General features: G+C 36.5%; 1 protein-coding gene across 1 annotated transcript in view; it reads right to left on the bottom strand.

Moving 5' to 3' along the window:
- The window catches only part of LOC118908281 (disintegrin and metalloproteinase domain-containing protein 2), a 72819-nt gene that overhangs the window by 7082 nt on the left and 49135 nt on the right, over positions 1-16602 (bottom strand). The window contains 3 exon segments of the mRNA XM_057504956.1: positions 6045-6122; positions 15237-15339; positions 15341-15418. Coding sequence (XP_057360939.1) covers positions 6045-6122; positions 15237-15339; positions 15341-15418 — 259 coding nt within the window.

Genomic DNA, 16602 nt, shown 5'->3' with positions numbered 1-16602 from the left:
GGAAGGTGACATCCATGCTTATCTGATGCCGCTAGTGGCCCCTGTTACTCTTGGCTCCTTTTGGACCTAATGAAGATCCTGACTTCCCACAAGGGGGAGTCAGAGCAGAATGAAACTGGACCATTGTCTAACCCCATATACAAAAGTAAACTCAAAATGGATCAAAGACCTGAATGTAAGTCATGAAACCATTAAACTCTTGGAAGAAAACATAGGCAAAAACCTCTTAGACATAAACATGAGTGACCTCTTCTTGAACATATCTCCCCGGGCAAGGAAAACAACAGCAAAAATGAACAAGTGGGACTATATTAAGCTGAAAAGCTTCTGTACAGCAAAAGACACCATCAATAGAACAAAAAGGAACCCTACAGTATGGGAGAATATATTTGAAAATGACACATCCGATAAAGGCTTGACGTCCAGAATATATAAAGAGCTCACATGCCTCAACAAACAAAAAACAAATAACCCAATTAAAAAAACGGGCAGAGGAACTGGACAGTTCTCCAAAACAGAAATACAGATGGCCAACAGACACATGAAAAGATGCTCCACATCGCTAATTATCAGAGAAATGCAAATTAAAACTACAATGAGGTATCACCTCACACCAGTAAGGATGGCTGCCATCCAAAAGACAGAGAACAACAAATGTTGGTGAGGCTGTGGAGAAAGGGGAACCCTCCTACACTGCTGGTGGGAATGTAAGTTAGTTCAACCATTGTGGAAAGCAGTATGGAGGTACATCAAAATGCTCAAAACAGACTTACCATTTGACCCAGGAATTGCACTCCTAGGAATTTACCCTAAGAATGCAGCAATCAAGTATGAGAAAGACCAATGCACCCCTATGTTTATCGCAGCACTATTTACAATAGCCAAGAATTGGAAGCAACCTAAATGTCCATCAATAGATGAATGGATAAAGAAGATGTGGTACATATACACAATGGAATACTACTCAGCCATAAGAAAAGGGCAAATCCAACCATTTGCAGCAACATGGATGGAGCTGGAGGGTATTATGCTCAGTGAAACAAGCCAAGTGGAGAAAGAGAAATACCAAATGATTTCACTTATCTGTGGAATATAAGAACAAAGGAAAAACTGAAGGAACAAAACAGCAGCAGAATCACAGAACTCAAGAATGGACTAACAGGTACCAAAGGGAAAGGGACTGAGGAGGATGGGTGGGTAGGGAGGGATAAGGGGGGGAAAAGAAGGGGGGTATTAAGATTAGCATGCATGGGGGTGGTGGGAGAAAGGGGAGGGCTGTACAACACAGAGAAGGCAAGTAGTAATTCTACAACATTTGCTATGCTGATGGACAGTGACTGTAAAGGGGTTTATAGGGGGGACCTGGTATAGGGGAGAGCCTAGTAAACATAATATTCGTCATGTAAGTGTAGATTAATGATAACAAAGAAAAAAAAAGGCAGTTCCCGTGTGGAGACCTCCAGTGAGTTCTACACAAGGGTATAAAGGGCATATAAAAGGGTAGGCAAAGGGTCTGTTTGTGTTTATACAGAGGATCAAAGCCTAATTGGGCTACCCTGAAAATGAACTAAGATACAATGTGGAAAAGAACTTCCAACATCAGTACTCTTGGGAAGACTCATGCCAGAAGATGATCATCAAAAAACCCCAACAAAGATCCACGCACTGCTACAGCTGTAGATGCACTAATCCCACCAGTTCCTGGACTTGCCATGGGAATGAGGAAGGAGATATCTAAGCTGGCCTGTGCATACAGTAAAACAACAAATTTGACTGGATCTATACTGTTGGAACTCAACCAAGAATTAGGAGAAGTGCAAACTGTAGCGCTCCAAAATCTTACAACTACAGACTATTTACTGTTAAAAGAACATATGGGATGTGAACAGTCCCCAGGAATGGGTTGTTTTAATTTGTCTGATTTCTCTCAGACTGTTCAAGTTCAGTTGGACAATATCCACCATATCATAGATAAGTTTTCACAAATGCCTAAGGTGCCTAACTGGTTTTCTTCATTTCACTGGAGATGGCTGGTAATTACAGGTATGCTTTGGTTATGTAACTATACTCCTATTATGTTAATGTGTGTGCACAATTTAATTAGTAGTTTAAAACCTATACATGCTGAAGTTACTCTACAAGAAGATATGTCAAAGAAATAATCAATCTTCCCATGTTTTCTTCCGCCTGCTACTTCTATAGCTTTTCTTCTTTCTTCCTAATTACAACCCTTAAATAGAATTCGTGCCTCATATCAAATTTACCGAGTATCATAATTCCTCTAAGTGCTAAAGATACCTCAAGACAAATGCTGGGCATAGAAGCCACAGGGCATAAATCTGCAAAGAAGTAAAAAGCTAACCTTTTCAAACAATATGGCTTCTCTCTCACTTACCAACTTTACATCTCCCTGTATGGCCCCGGAAGATGACTGGTTAGCCAGAGATGGGTAAGATTCCTCAAGGGAGGAACAACCTAAGACAGGCACAGTCGCAGGGGGGCCATCAGGTGAGAAATTGGGGATCAACAGAGGTGAGGTATAGAACCTCTCCCCCCGTTTTGAGAGAAATCTTTTGCATCCGTGGATGTTTTATTGCCCTTGTCTAGCTTGGATTAACCCATAGTCTACAGGCACACACCTGATCATCTACATTTGCTCTCTTACAACACTAAACTATGTTTTCTACCTTTACCTTGCATCTACCTACCACTTCAGCATTTTATTAAAAATAATAATAATAGAGAAATGTGGTATCCACTTATAAATCAAGTATAAAAATCAAATGAGTATTCATATTTGAACTGACTGTTTATAGTTCATAATGCATGAGCCAAACCAAAAGTTTCTGTGATGACTGCCCTTGTGCTGTTTACCATGTAACTTATTCACTATGTAAGAATTTGTTCTCCATGTAAGAACTTGTTCGTTATGCTTCAGAAGATTGGAGACTGACAAAAATTAGGCTTAGGGTGGATTAATGATTGTGCATTGAGCATTGAGTCCCCTATACAGAATTTTATTGTTGTTAACAACCATTTGATCAATAAATATGAGAGATGCCCTCACACACACACAAAAAAAGAAGTACACACTTCCAATTGTAAAATAAATAAGTAACCGGGATGTAATGTATAGCATAAGGAATATAGTCAAAATATTGTAACAACTTGGTATGGTGATAGCTGGTACCTAGAATTATCATGTATATAAATGTTGAATCACTGTATTATACACCTGAAACTAATGTAATGTAATTCTGTGTGTCAACTACCCTTCAATAAAAGAAAAAAAAAAGGGGGGAGTACTACCCAGCATGATCCGGTTAACAGCTAATCAACTGTTGATGCATGCTTTACATGTTCTCAATTTCGATCTTTTGAAAGATGACAGACGTTCTGCCATGGACATACATTTCTCTGAAAAAGTTTCTCTTTCTGCACAGTCCGCGGTCCCTGTTTGGTGGTCCCCGATTGGATCTTTGCAGTGGCTTAATGGGCATATAAAGGTGTGGGGCAAAGGGTTTGTTTGTGTCATTACAGAAATCAGTGGTTGATTTGGCTGCCTCGTAGAAGGATTAAGATATGATATGAAGATGAACTTCCCTCGATGTCAGCCCAGGAGGCAGAAGCATCGAGAAACTATAGCCAGCAAGTTTCATCACTGGAGTGAAGATCCTAATATGAGAATGAAATTTTTACTTTTTGTGTTTCTCCAAATACATACTGTACAATCTTGCACTATCATTGCTAGGGTGAGTGCATCCTCATATTTTGGCCGAGGAGTGGTCCTACACTGATTTTCTACTTGCTCCACTCCTGCGGGTCCCATAATATGGAGAAAAGATGGTGTAGAAATTTATAGGCAAAAGGATGGAGGAAATTTTGGATGGTATATGCAACCAACCAGTCTAAAAGAAACAATACTCGTTATGATAGTTATAAAACAGTTTTGACCCAAAACGATATTGGCAACTATTCTTATGATAAATTTCAAAAAGGAACCCCTGATACATTGTATAAAAGTAATTATATTTATTTAAACATATCTCTCTTTCCGGAAAACAAGTTTTCCTCACCCAACATGTGGCTACAACTAGCTAATCAGGGATTAAATAAATCATCCTTTTGTGTTGCAGGAGATTCTTCAATTAGTGGATTGTTAAAAAGGAATTTGATAGGAATAGGGCTTCCATTTTCGGTGTTCACTAATATTTCTGGAATAGTTATTTCTCAACCCCCTCGGATTCTTACTCGAGAGGTTCAATTAAATTTACCTGTTAGTACTACTATAGTTAGTGATTGTATATGTATTAACTGTACTCGTATACCTTCTTATTGTAACTCTACCGTTCGTGTAAAATGGCCATATGGTTATAAACTCCCAAATGGTTGGGTGTTTTTGTGTGATCACAAAACTTATCAAGCCTTCTCTTCACAGTATCAAGGTGGTTGTGGTGTAGGGAGTATTCTCCCTGCTCTTATAGATCATCCTGGATATCGTCATCGGCGGGTCTCCCGAGCCTTGCCTTCTACCTGTGACGACAACTTGAAGCTCTTAGACCCCGTTGCAGTCGCTGTTGCTGCTGCCCTTCTCCTTCCTGTCCCTGGACTTGTGCCTGGAATGCAATATGAAATTTCAAAGTTGGCCTGTGCATATAGCAAGACCACTAACTTAACTGCTTCTATCTTATCGGAACTCAACCAAGAACTGGGAGAAGTTCGAGTAGCAGTGCTTCAGAATCATGCTACCATAGACTATTTGCTATTAAAAGAACATATGGGATCTGAACAATTCCCAGAAATGTGTTGTTTTAATTTGTCTGATTTTTCTCAAACTATACAAAACCACTTAGATGATATTCACCATGTCATTGATAAATCCTCTCAGATGCCTGGACTGCCTAATCGGTCCTCTTGGATTCATTGGGTATGGCCTATATTGGTGGCCCTGCTCCTTTTGTGCATTTGCCTTCCTGTCTTGATAGCCTGGGTCCATCATATGGTCGCCAGTTTGTTGAAACCAATACATGCTTATGCTACTTTCCAAGAAGTGATGTCTAAGAAATGATTGCTCTTTGTTTGCATTGTTATTCATGAAAATCTGTGCACTAAATCTTTGTATTTTGTGATTTCCATGATTAAGGCTCGACATAAGAGCAAGAGTATGAAGACAAACATCAACCAACTCCAAGCGCCTTCTTTTTCCGCATGTCCTCCCCCTGTGTGGCCCCAGGAGATGGCTGGTTAGCCAGAGACGGGTAAGATTCCTAATGGGAGGAACAACCTAAGACGGGCACAGTCGAAAGGGGCCAACAGGTGAGGAAGAGGGGGCCAGCTGAGGCAAGGCTTAGAACCTCGTCTCCCCATTTATATGAGGCATTCCTTACTGCTTTTCTCCAGTCAAGTTAATACCTAAAAATAAAAAGCGGACCTTTCGTTTGAGTTACAACAATCATTATTCTAGGGCTCTTTAATTAAAAAATAAGGGGGAAATGTGGGTTCAAACTGGCCTTTTCTGTTAATTGATTTGTTTTCCTTGTTGTTAGTGAAGCATGTATTAGAGCGATACATCACTACCTTACTCAACTCCCACAGTTTAGGTACGCCTTATTTGTTCTGTGATCAGGAGCACTGTGCCCCAGCCATTTGGGGGCAGTTAAAATTGAGTTTGGGAAAAGGTTAATAATTGTATGATGTATAATACCGACTGCTTTCAAGTGTAATTCTGTGATCAATAAATATGAGAAGTGCCTTTTTGGCACCACTCTTGTGCTGTTACACCTTGAGTCCCCTGGCTGGTCCTTTCAGGTCTTCAACAACTCATCGCGTCTCTCTCCCTTCCGCTGGTTGGGGGTCGGGGACTCCGACACTAGAATTTTTTGCATTCAAGTAGAATTCTAAAATAATACTTAGATAAGGTTGATTTTCTTAAGTGGTTTATGAGTGTGTGAATGTCGTTGTGTATATGTGTGTTTAATGTGCGTTTGCTTTCTTAGGATGACTCTCAATGATTTCTACCCTGGCCTTGATGTACTGGTACTTACACCAGGAGAACTGCATTTTTCTGCAGTACAGTCATAGCCCAGGAATCCAACATCTACACATTCCTTATTCCTGCAAGCCTGAAAAGGGAATAGCCAAAGTAAGCTGACTGTATTTGGCAGTTAATTAAAGGAATTTCACATTATACTGACATAAGAGGTACTCATTAAACAATAATATTAATACGCCAACAATAAATGATTAATTCATAGCACTACTGCTTCCAGCACTAGATGAGACTGATTACTTGAGAGTAAACAAAACAACAAAAGTATATTCCTTGCTTATCCTGGGATAGAAGGTAAATATATGAAATAAATAAAAGCAAAAATAAATATGTGATAAATACTACAGTTTATGAAAGGATAAAATACAGGGAATTTACCTAACATACGAGAACAGTAAAAAATTCTTATTGAGTCTTTATTTTGAACAGGACTTAGTTAAGCATAGAAATAAAAGACAAGTACTTATAGGAAAAGGAATATTTAAAACAAAATTACATCATGAGGTAGTATGCAACTTTTAGAAATATTAAGGGCAGTATAGCTGTTAGATAGCAGCCATTCAATCATTAACTAAATATTTAAGAACTACAATGTGCATGGCCCTGAGAATGGTGCAGCAAACAAACAAAATCTCATATTGCTCATTTTGCAGTAAAAGATACAGAAACACTCAAAGAAAGCAAAAGCGAAATGTGATGTGGCTGAAGTTGTTACGGCAGGATTGTGTAGGGTCTTACAGACTTAGCCAAAGCTGGCTACAACTTAAAAAGAAATTGGTTGTATTTAGACATTCAATTGGAAGACGGAAAACCAATAAAAGTAGGTTTTGGAAAAGCGAATGGAAATGGAAAGAGAAAATACAGAGAGGCAGACTAGAATGCTATAATAGATGTCCAATAAATGACGACCATTGTGTGAAATGGGGTGATAGAGGTGCAGATGGAAACCAGTGGTTGTATTCTAGATATAGCTAAAAAGTTTACCCTGCCTCAGTGTAGTGACAGACTTGATATGGAGGATGAAAAGAAAGATGGGTCAATGGCACCAATGTTATTGATTTGTCTAGCTCTTAGGGAAAGCTAACCATAAAGCTAAAAAATTTAGCAGTATTATTTTTTGAGCTGTATATTGTCAAGGAATATTCTGCCTCAAATTTAAAAAAAATGTTCACTGAATTCATAGCAAGATTGATTGATGGTAAACAAAAGGACACATAATTGGAAATATTTTTATAAAAAATTCTCTAAACAATATTTTCAAAATTTCATAGAGATGCTGTACTTTTGAAAATATGACCTTTATATACTAATTTTTAAAGTCAGAGAGTGAATTTGCTTGCATAGGTTTTGCTAAATATTACTGAGTATGTAAAGACATTATTAATGGTGTCTGATAATTTGGGAACACATGCCCAGTTAAGACTTAAGAGAATTCTGCTGATGATAAACAGACAGTCAGGTTATTTTGAGTGGTTATGGTAATAGTTGTAGCTCTGGACACAATCTAGTGATGCTATAGTTAGAAACATGTCTGTTCTGTTAGAATGGTGCCTTAACACCTAGCTAGAATGGCAGAGAAATGAGATATATAATTTTCAGAGCTATTGTCTAAAATATAAACCTAATTCTCAGAAATGTTAAATAATCTTTGAACTAGAAAACAGTTGAGAAGGGGTTGATGGTATTATTGGTATTCTTTTTGTGCAACAAAATTATTTTTTCTGCTTTAACATGCTTACTTCAGTTGCACCATGCAGAATGGCCAAGGAGAAATACCATCCAAAGTAGAAATGTAGCTACAGAACCACAGAAGTTATTTATCACCATATAAAATTAATATAATATACAGAAAATAAAGGTTCTTCAACCAAACTCTCTGAAATAGGTTTCCTGTTTTGAGATAATAAAGATAATGAGGCTTCCTATTCCTGCCACTAGGGCAGAATAGGATTCTGGAAAACCTTCTTGTATAGAGAACCTAAAATAGTGAATAAACTAAAAGATGTGTACATATTGATTTTAAAAACACATGGTCATACTGGAGATTAAATAAATATTATTTTTTGGGGTCAGAAAATGTGAGACAGTGTTATTGCACAAAAGTAACCAAAAATGAAGCCAGCATTCCTCCAGGGGTCATCAGTGACCAAGCACATAGGATTTAAATGATCATGTGCAACCTGTATCACTGACAGAATTATAAGCAGGTTTACCAAATCCTGAAAAAATAATCTAGAGAGTGACATCAGCAAAACAGTATACTAGGAAACAATCCTCAAGTCCTCGTTCTTCCTTGGAGATATTTAAAAAGAAGAAGAAAAAATACTGGCTAAAATAACCTATAGGAGCTCTGGAAGCAGTCAGAGGTATATAGCAATTAAGCAGATGCCCAATCAAGAATAAGCCACATTCAAAATACTTGAAAATTTTGTGACATTTTTGCTCATCCTTGCCACCCTCCTTCCCTGCTGTATTACAGTCTTGGTCTGGAAGAGGCAACAGCTGAGTTCCTAGTTTCCTCCTCTGAAAACTGAAGAGAGCAGAGAAGACCTTATTTTCATCATTAGAACCTATCTGGGAGAACCTGAAGGACTGATTTCAGTTTCACCTAAGTCAGGTCTCAGTTGCAGAGAAACATTGGGAACTGCTCAGGAAAGCTACAGGGAGACTGAGCAAGAGAATATGCATAGAGACATACAATAAACCATCTAAAGCTCCAAGGAGATGCTGACATGAGACTATTTGGAAAAATAAGACATTTGAAAGCATCCACGTATGTGGGAAATCAAAAATGCTACACAGAGTTCCAGCAAAGAAACATACTCACAAAAGTCCTGACAAGATAGTAAGCCTTCTCCTCAGGGAGATGCCAAGGTTCAACGCTCATCCAACAAATTTAGTAAAGGGCTCTCCCATCACAGAGACAATCTGCAAACACTGGGAGAAGTGGCTGTTTCTTCAAATGTCAAATTTTGAACAAAAAAATCACAAGGTATAAGTAGACAGGAAAACACGATCCATTCAAAGGAAAACAATAAAGTGACAAACTGTTCTTTTTCAAGTAACTATACTAAATGTGCTGAAAAAAAAGCTAAGTGAAAACATGGATAAAGAATGAAAGGAAATGAGGAAAATGATATATGAACAAAATGAGTATATTAACAAAGAGGTTGCAAGTATACATAGAAACAAAAATAAATTATGGTGCTGAAAAAATTGCAGTAACTGAGTTGAAAAATTCACCCAGGTGGATTTAACACGAGATTTGCACAGGCAGAAGAAAGAATCGTTGAACTTGAAGAGATGACATTTAAATTTTCAAATCTGAAGTGCAGAAAGAAAAGAGAATGAAGCAAAAGAACCAAGTCTCAATGACTTATTGTATAGGATACCATCAGGCTGATCACTATACACAGTCTGGGAGTCCCTGAATGAGCTAAGAATGGAAAAGGGTAAGGAGATTATTTGAAGAAATGGTGGCTGAAAATGTCCCATATTTGAAGAAATACACGGATCTGCAAATCCTAAAAAACAATGAATTCTAAGTAGAACAAACATGAAAAGACTCACACCAAGACATGACATAATCAAATTGTCAAATGCCAAAGAAAAAAAGAATCTAGATAACAGCAAGTGAGAAATGAATGATCATGCATAAGAGATCCTCAACAAGATTACAGTAGATTCCCCAGCAGAAATTGTTGAAGACAGCAACTGGTTTATCTCTTTGAAGTACTGAAAGAATAAAAAGAAATCCCCTAAATGAAAACCTGCTTACTAGGAATTCTATATCCAGAAAATTTTTCTTTTGCAAATAAATGGAAAAAACATTGGGAAAAAATGGAGGAGTGTGAAGGCAAATGGAGAAGTATGAACACACACACTAAAGAAAATACAACTAACCTTGAAAATGACTTGAAGACTGAAGAACAGACCATCTATACCTGGTGAAGAAGAGAAGACCACACAGAGAGGGGTAAAGTTGCAGAGCTGCAATAGATCAGAACCCAAGCCCTTCCCCCATACCAGCCTACAAGTGGGAGGAAGAAGAATGGGAGGGAATCGGTGCTCACAAACTCTGCGCACCTGGCCCTGAAGATCTGCTCTGGGAACACAAGTCCACACTACATTGGGCTTTGGTGATTAACAGGGCAGGACACCAGGAGAGTCGAAGCACTCTGGGAGGCTGAGACACTGCTGCTTTTGGACGACAGGCATGCTCCCTTGGTCCTGCCAGGACCCAACACAGAGGTGGCAGTTTGAAAGATTTACCAGTAGGGTTTGGATCATCTGGGCACCACAGGACACCTTCATAAAGCCATTACTCTCCAGACCAGGAAGCACAGCTGATCTATCTAATACAAAGGAAGAAACCCAGAAACCCAGACAATATGAGGAGGCAGAGGAATATGTTCCAAACAAAAGAACAGGATAAGACACCACAGAGACAGCTAGATGAAACAAAGATCACCAATCTTCTTGATAAAGATTTCAAAGTAACAGTCATAAATATGTTCACTAACCTGCAGAAAATAATTGGTGATCTCAGTGAGAACTTCAACAAAGAGATAGAAAATTTCAAAAAGAGCTACTCAGAGCTGAAGAATACAGTAATTGAAATGAAAAATACAATGGTGGGCATAGATGAATAATAGACTGCTGCAAGTAGAGGAGGCAATCAATGAGATGGAAATTAGAGAATAGGAAAACAATGAAGTGAGGACCAGAGAGAAAAGAGAATCTCTAGAAACAATAGGATGCTAAGAGAGCTGAGTGAAATGAAACAATATTTGCATAATAGGGGTGCTAGAAGAAGAAGAGCGAGACAAAGAGTTAGAAAGGCTCTTTGAGGAAATAAATTTGTTGAAAACTTCTCCAATCTGGCAAAGGAAATAGATACTCAGGTCATGGAATCACAGAGAGCCCCTAACAAAAAGAACCCCTGGAATTCAATGCCCAGGAATACAACGTGTAATAACTAAATGACAAAAATTAAGGATAATGAAAGAGTATTGAAAGCAGCCAGAGAGGAAAAAAAAGATTACTTTTAAGGGAAATCCCATCAGGTTCTCAGCAGAAATTTGCAGGCCAGAAGGGAGTGGTATGAAATATTTAATGTATTGGAACAGAAGAGCCTTCAACTAAGAATCCTCTACTCAGCAAGATTATCATTCAAATGTGAAGGAGAGATTAAACATTTCACAGATAAACAAAGGCTGAAGGAATTTATAACCACTAAACTTGCATTATAGGATATGTTGAAGGGACTGCTGTATATGGAAATGTTCCTAAGGCTAAATAGTTTTCATCAGTGAAAAACACACAGTAAAGGTAGTAGACCAATTACTTACCAAACAAGCATGAAATTAAAACAAAACAAAACAACTCTACAGAAAATCAGTCAAGAGACACAAAAAATGCAGATTATGACATCTAAAACAGTGTGGAGGAAGAAAACAGAAGTACTTTTAGATTATGTTTGAAACACAGCAATCATCAACTTAATATAGACTTTTATATACTTAGAAAACTACATATGAACCTTATGGTAACCACAAATCTAATGCCTATAACAGATACACAAAAAAATTTTTTTTAAGGAATCCAAGGATAACACTAAAGAAAACCGTTAAATAACAAGAGAATAGTCTAAGAGGAAGAAAGGAACAGAGAGGAACTACAAAAATAACAAGAAAACAATTAACAAAACAGAAATAAACACATATGTATCAATAATTACCTTAAATGTAAATGGACTAAATATATCAATCAAAAGAAATTGGGTGGCAGAATGGATAAAGAAACAAGACCCATCTATATGCTGCCTACAGGAAACTCATTTCAGACCTAAAGACACACATAGACTGAAAATGGAGAGATGGAAAAAGATATTTCATGCTAATAAAAGGAAGAAAAAGACAGGAGTAGCAGTACTTATATCAGACAAAATAGACTTCAAAACAATAAAAGTAACAAGACCCAATGAAGGACATTGCATAATGATAAGGGATCAATCCAATAAGAGGATATAGTAATTATAAAGACCTATGCATCCAATATAGGAGCACCTAGATATGTAAAACAAAAACTAAGAGAATTAAAGGGGGAAGTAGACTGGATCTCATTCATATTAGGATACTTTAACACACCACATTAATTGAGGAACCAGATACAAAATAGATGAGGAAACAGAGGCACTGAACAACACATTAGATCAGAGGGACTTAACATACATCTACAGAACATTCCACCCAAAAGCAGAGGGATACACATTTTTCTCCAGTGTACAGGAAACATTCCCCACAATAAACCACATATCAGGACAGAAAAAGAACCTCAATAAATTAAAAAAGATTGAAATTGTATCATGTATCTTGTTAGATCACAATGGTATGAAACTAGAAATAAATCACATGAAGAAAACAAAAAAAACCCACAAACACATGGAGGCTAAATAACATGCTTCTAAATAATCAATAGATCAGAGAATAAATCAAAGAAGAAATCAAGCAATACATGGAGACAACTGAAAACAAGAATACAACAGTTCAAAAAAAAAAAAAAAAAGAATACAACAGTTCAAAATATGTGGGATGCCACAAAACTGGGTCTGAGATGGAAGTACACAGCAATACAGGCCCACCTCAAGAAACAAGAAAAATCTCAAACCAACAGTCTAAACTCACAGCTAAAGAAACTAGAAAAAGAAGAACAAAGGAAACCCAAAGTTAGTACAAGAAAGAATGTAATAAAGATCAGAGCAGAAATAAATAAAATAGAGAAGAATGAAACAATAGATAAAATCAATGAAACCAAGAGCTGGTTCTTTGAGAAGATAAACCCCTAACCAGACTTACCAAGAAAAAAAGAGCACACACATAAACAAAATCAGAAATGAAGAAGGAATAGTTACAACTGACACCACAGAAATACAAAGAATTATCAGAGAATTCTATGAAAAAAATGTATGCCAATAAATAGGGCAACCTAAAAGAAATGAACAAATTCCTAGAAAAGTACAATCTTCTAAGACTGACATAGGAAGAAGCAGGAAATCTGAACAGACCAATTAATTACCAGTAACAAAATTGAATTAGTAATAAAAAAAAACTTCCAACAAACAAAAGTTCAGGCCCAGATGGCTTCACAGCTGAATTCTACCAAACATTTAAAGAAGAGCTAAATAACCCATCCTTCTTAAGGCATTCCAGAAAGTGGAAAAGGAGGGAATAGTTCCAAACTAATTCTACAACTATTTTTTTTATACTTAGTCACTAATGTCTGAGATTTTGAAACAATACGTATGGAACCCACTATCTCTTTCTTTTCTTGGTTGACGAAAGGAATTTTGAAATTTCTTGTGACAATGTGTCCATTCTAATCCAAATGAACATTATACATGAAGCACTTAAAAAACAATTAACATTCTAATTTGAAGGTTATATAAAATGGTTAAGAGCACTAACATGCAGCTAGTTGGATCATCTTTTAATAACAGAAATATATGATACACATGAAGCCAAAGTTTTATGGCCACTACTTGGATAAAACCTTGTGTGATCTCCTTCCCCCACTCTATCTCCCTACCTTGAAACAGAAACTTCTCCATCATCATGTATGTTTTTTTAAATGATGAACAGTAGTCTGTTTTCAAGCTGCTGAAGTAGATGCCTATTTGGTTTCTCATCGGCTTGGTCATGAATACTGTAGCACATTAGTGACTGCCAGATACCTCACTGTGTTCACTGACTGGGTAAATAAGAATGGCATGCCGCCTTTTCCCCCCTTAGCTCTTTCCAGTAATGCTTGAAGTGTGAGATAGTTAGAATTCTATCAACCATCTTGAAAGTACAAGGAAGAGTGTCACTGTATGGGATCTAGAGCTGGAAACTAGACCGAGTCTGGATCTTTGATGACGTGGCGGGACACCATAACCTCCCGACTTAAACCATACACTATTGAAACCATTCTTAGTGGTTTCTGTTTCCTGTGCAATTTCTAACTCTTCATAAAACCCATGTTAGGCTGATTAGAAATAATGGAGAGTTCAAAATCAAAGACAGCTTAGCCAATAATTTGGGAAATATTCTGCAAAGTAAATTTCATGGAAGCAAACTTATTACAAGGTTTTAAAATTGAATTTTTGTGTATGAATCTACAGTGACCCTTTTTCTTCTGTATACTTTATTAGTCCCTAATTTTCTAAATGAGTATTAGTAACATTAGGTTGTAATAGGACTTCACTAAATACATTAGCTATTCCCAAAATTATCAGATGAAAACATTTAAAATATGTATACATTCATAATGGTATTAAGATGTGAAACACTGTGGTTTCATTTGTACGTGGTTACAACCAGAACATGGAATTTTAACTCCTCACTCACACAAAAATATTCTTCTGCTCCCAAGTCAATTATATTTTGGCTTTCCCTCTGTTTTTAAAGAAGTGACTTAATATATCATGTTTCTTATTAGATGAGAGAGGCTTTATAAATTAAAATTTAGACATGAGAATAATTTGAGGTTAAGTAGCACATATTTTATAGAGGACAGATCTAGGCAGATAGAAAATATTGATACACATCTATATGTACTATATGGAATGATAGAAGAGCAAAATCAGATGGAATGCTTTTGTAAAAATATATAGTTAGGATAGCTAGACAAGTATTTTATATTTGTGTTGAAAGTTTCAGGAAATGGAAGGTTCAGTGATGGAAGGCTCAGGAAAATGGGAAGAATAGTTGTGTCTCACATATGTGCCTTCGAATGATTTTTGCTTTAGGTGTGTGGTCTTTTATTATATTCATCACAAAAGTGGGCATATAGTACTTTAAGAGCTATTTTAAAGTAATTATATTAAAAGATAATTCATGACATTAAAAATACTCTCTGTGTATTATGGTATAACTTGATAAAATACAGTGAATGAACAGCATGAATCTCAATGCAGCAAACATCATTTCCATGAAAAAATACTAAATAAGCAGTGAAATATTCATAGCACTATCATCTGTGCTTGAAGGCAGATTATATTTTTTTGTTGAATAAAAAGATTTTATTTTCAGTTTCCTATTTCTTTATTTTTGAAATCCAGTGTGCACTTAAATTATGAGGAAAATAGTAAATAGGTACTTAAAGTATAAAATATTAGGTAGTTATTGGGGAATAAATGACAACATACCTTATTTGAATCACAAACAGTTCCATCTCTCACCCACATTTTTGTGCTGTCTTTATCATTATATGGAAACTCCAATGCGACACAGCGATGTCCACTCACGTTAATAAGTAGCAGAGGCATTTGGAATATTAATTATAGGCTCGCTTGTATATTCACATATTAATTTTCCACACTTCAGATCCCTATAATTTGCCAATAAATGAAAACCATTAGTTTTCAATAAAGATAAATATTAGAATATTATTTCTAAGGCAAAAATAAACATTTAAATAAAGGATTGAAGACTTGCAAAAAGATGTATGCAATAATTGTGAAACACCAAAAATTATGAGGGCCTTGCCTGCATTATTAATAACTGAACATTTTAATAATGATAATAATCTTGAACTACTTCTTAGGTAGCCTGATCATCACTTTTTTGGGTAGTTATTCTTTCATTCTTTTTTGTTTTTTAAACATAATCAATCCCAAACTTATCCAATCCTAAAAAAAATTGTCAAGCTTATCTTATAACCAATCTTATTGGGTTACCTTTTCAGTTTTTCAAACATAATACCTATTTGCAGCATTATGGGAAAAAAAATTAAAATAAAACCATGAAGATTATCATCATGAGAGTGCTGTAAATCACAGGAGAAAAATCACAAGGAAGTAACCAGAAAATTAAAAAGCATTAACAACAGAAGAATAATAATATGACTTTCAACCACAACTATGGAAACCTAAAGATTACTGAATGATGGATTCAAAGGAGAAAGAGTCTACTGTCTTCCCAGTCTATATGCAGAGAAAATATCTTTCCAAATGAAATACAACATGTGCAGGCAATAATTAAGAAAATGCATCACCAGCAGTTCTAGACTAAAGAAAATGTAAACTGGGTTGTTCCCATTGAAAGGATTTATCCCAGATGGATCTTGCAGAAGCACAAAGTACATACATCTTTTATCAGAGTGAGAAACTGCCTTTCTACTCCTAGTTGGATGAAGAGTCTGTATCACGAGTAGTGCTAGACAACATGGTAAATCAGGCATAAAATGAAGAAAATTGTATAGATAAACCTAAATGCGGGAGCTATGAGAGACAGAAATACAGATAAAACATCTCCCGCCCGCCCCAATTAAATATAAAACTGAAACAAATTTGTCAAAACAATAATTTCAGGGCTATGAAAACTGATCAAAAGCAAACAGAAGATTGAGAAGCATTTATGAAAAGCTGCTGTAAAATCAAGAATAGTGGGAGGCTGGGTCTTCTTGCTGAGTCTACTCCCATGCCCTCTTCCAGGTCAGCCACTGCTGTCACTTTACCATGGCAGTGCTGGCCATAAACACCAGTAAATGCAATGGCAGATGGGTGGTTCTTA

The sequence above is a fragment of the Manis pentadactyla genome, chromosome 7 (genome assembly GCF_030020395.1).
Source record: "Manis pentadactyla isolate mManPen7 chromosome 7, mManPen7.hap1, whole genome shotgun sequence".
Classification (NCBI taxonomy): Eukaryota; Metazoa; Chordata; class Mammalia; order Pholidota; family Manidae; genus Manis; species Manis pentadactyla.
The sequence above is the reverse complement of the archived record's forward strand: the minus strand, read 5'-3'. Positions and strand labels throughout refer to the sequence as shown.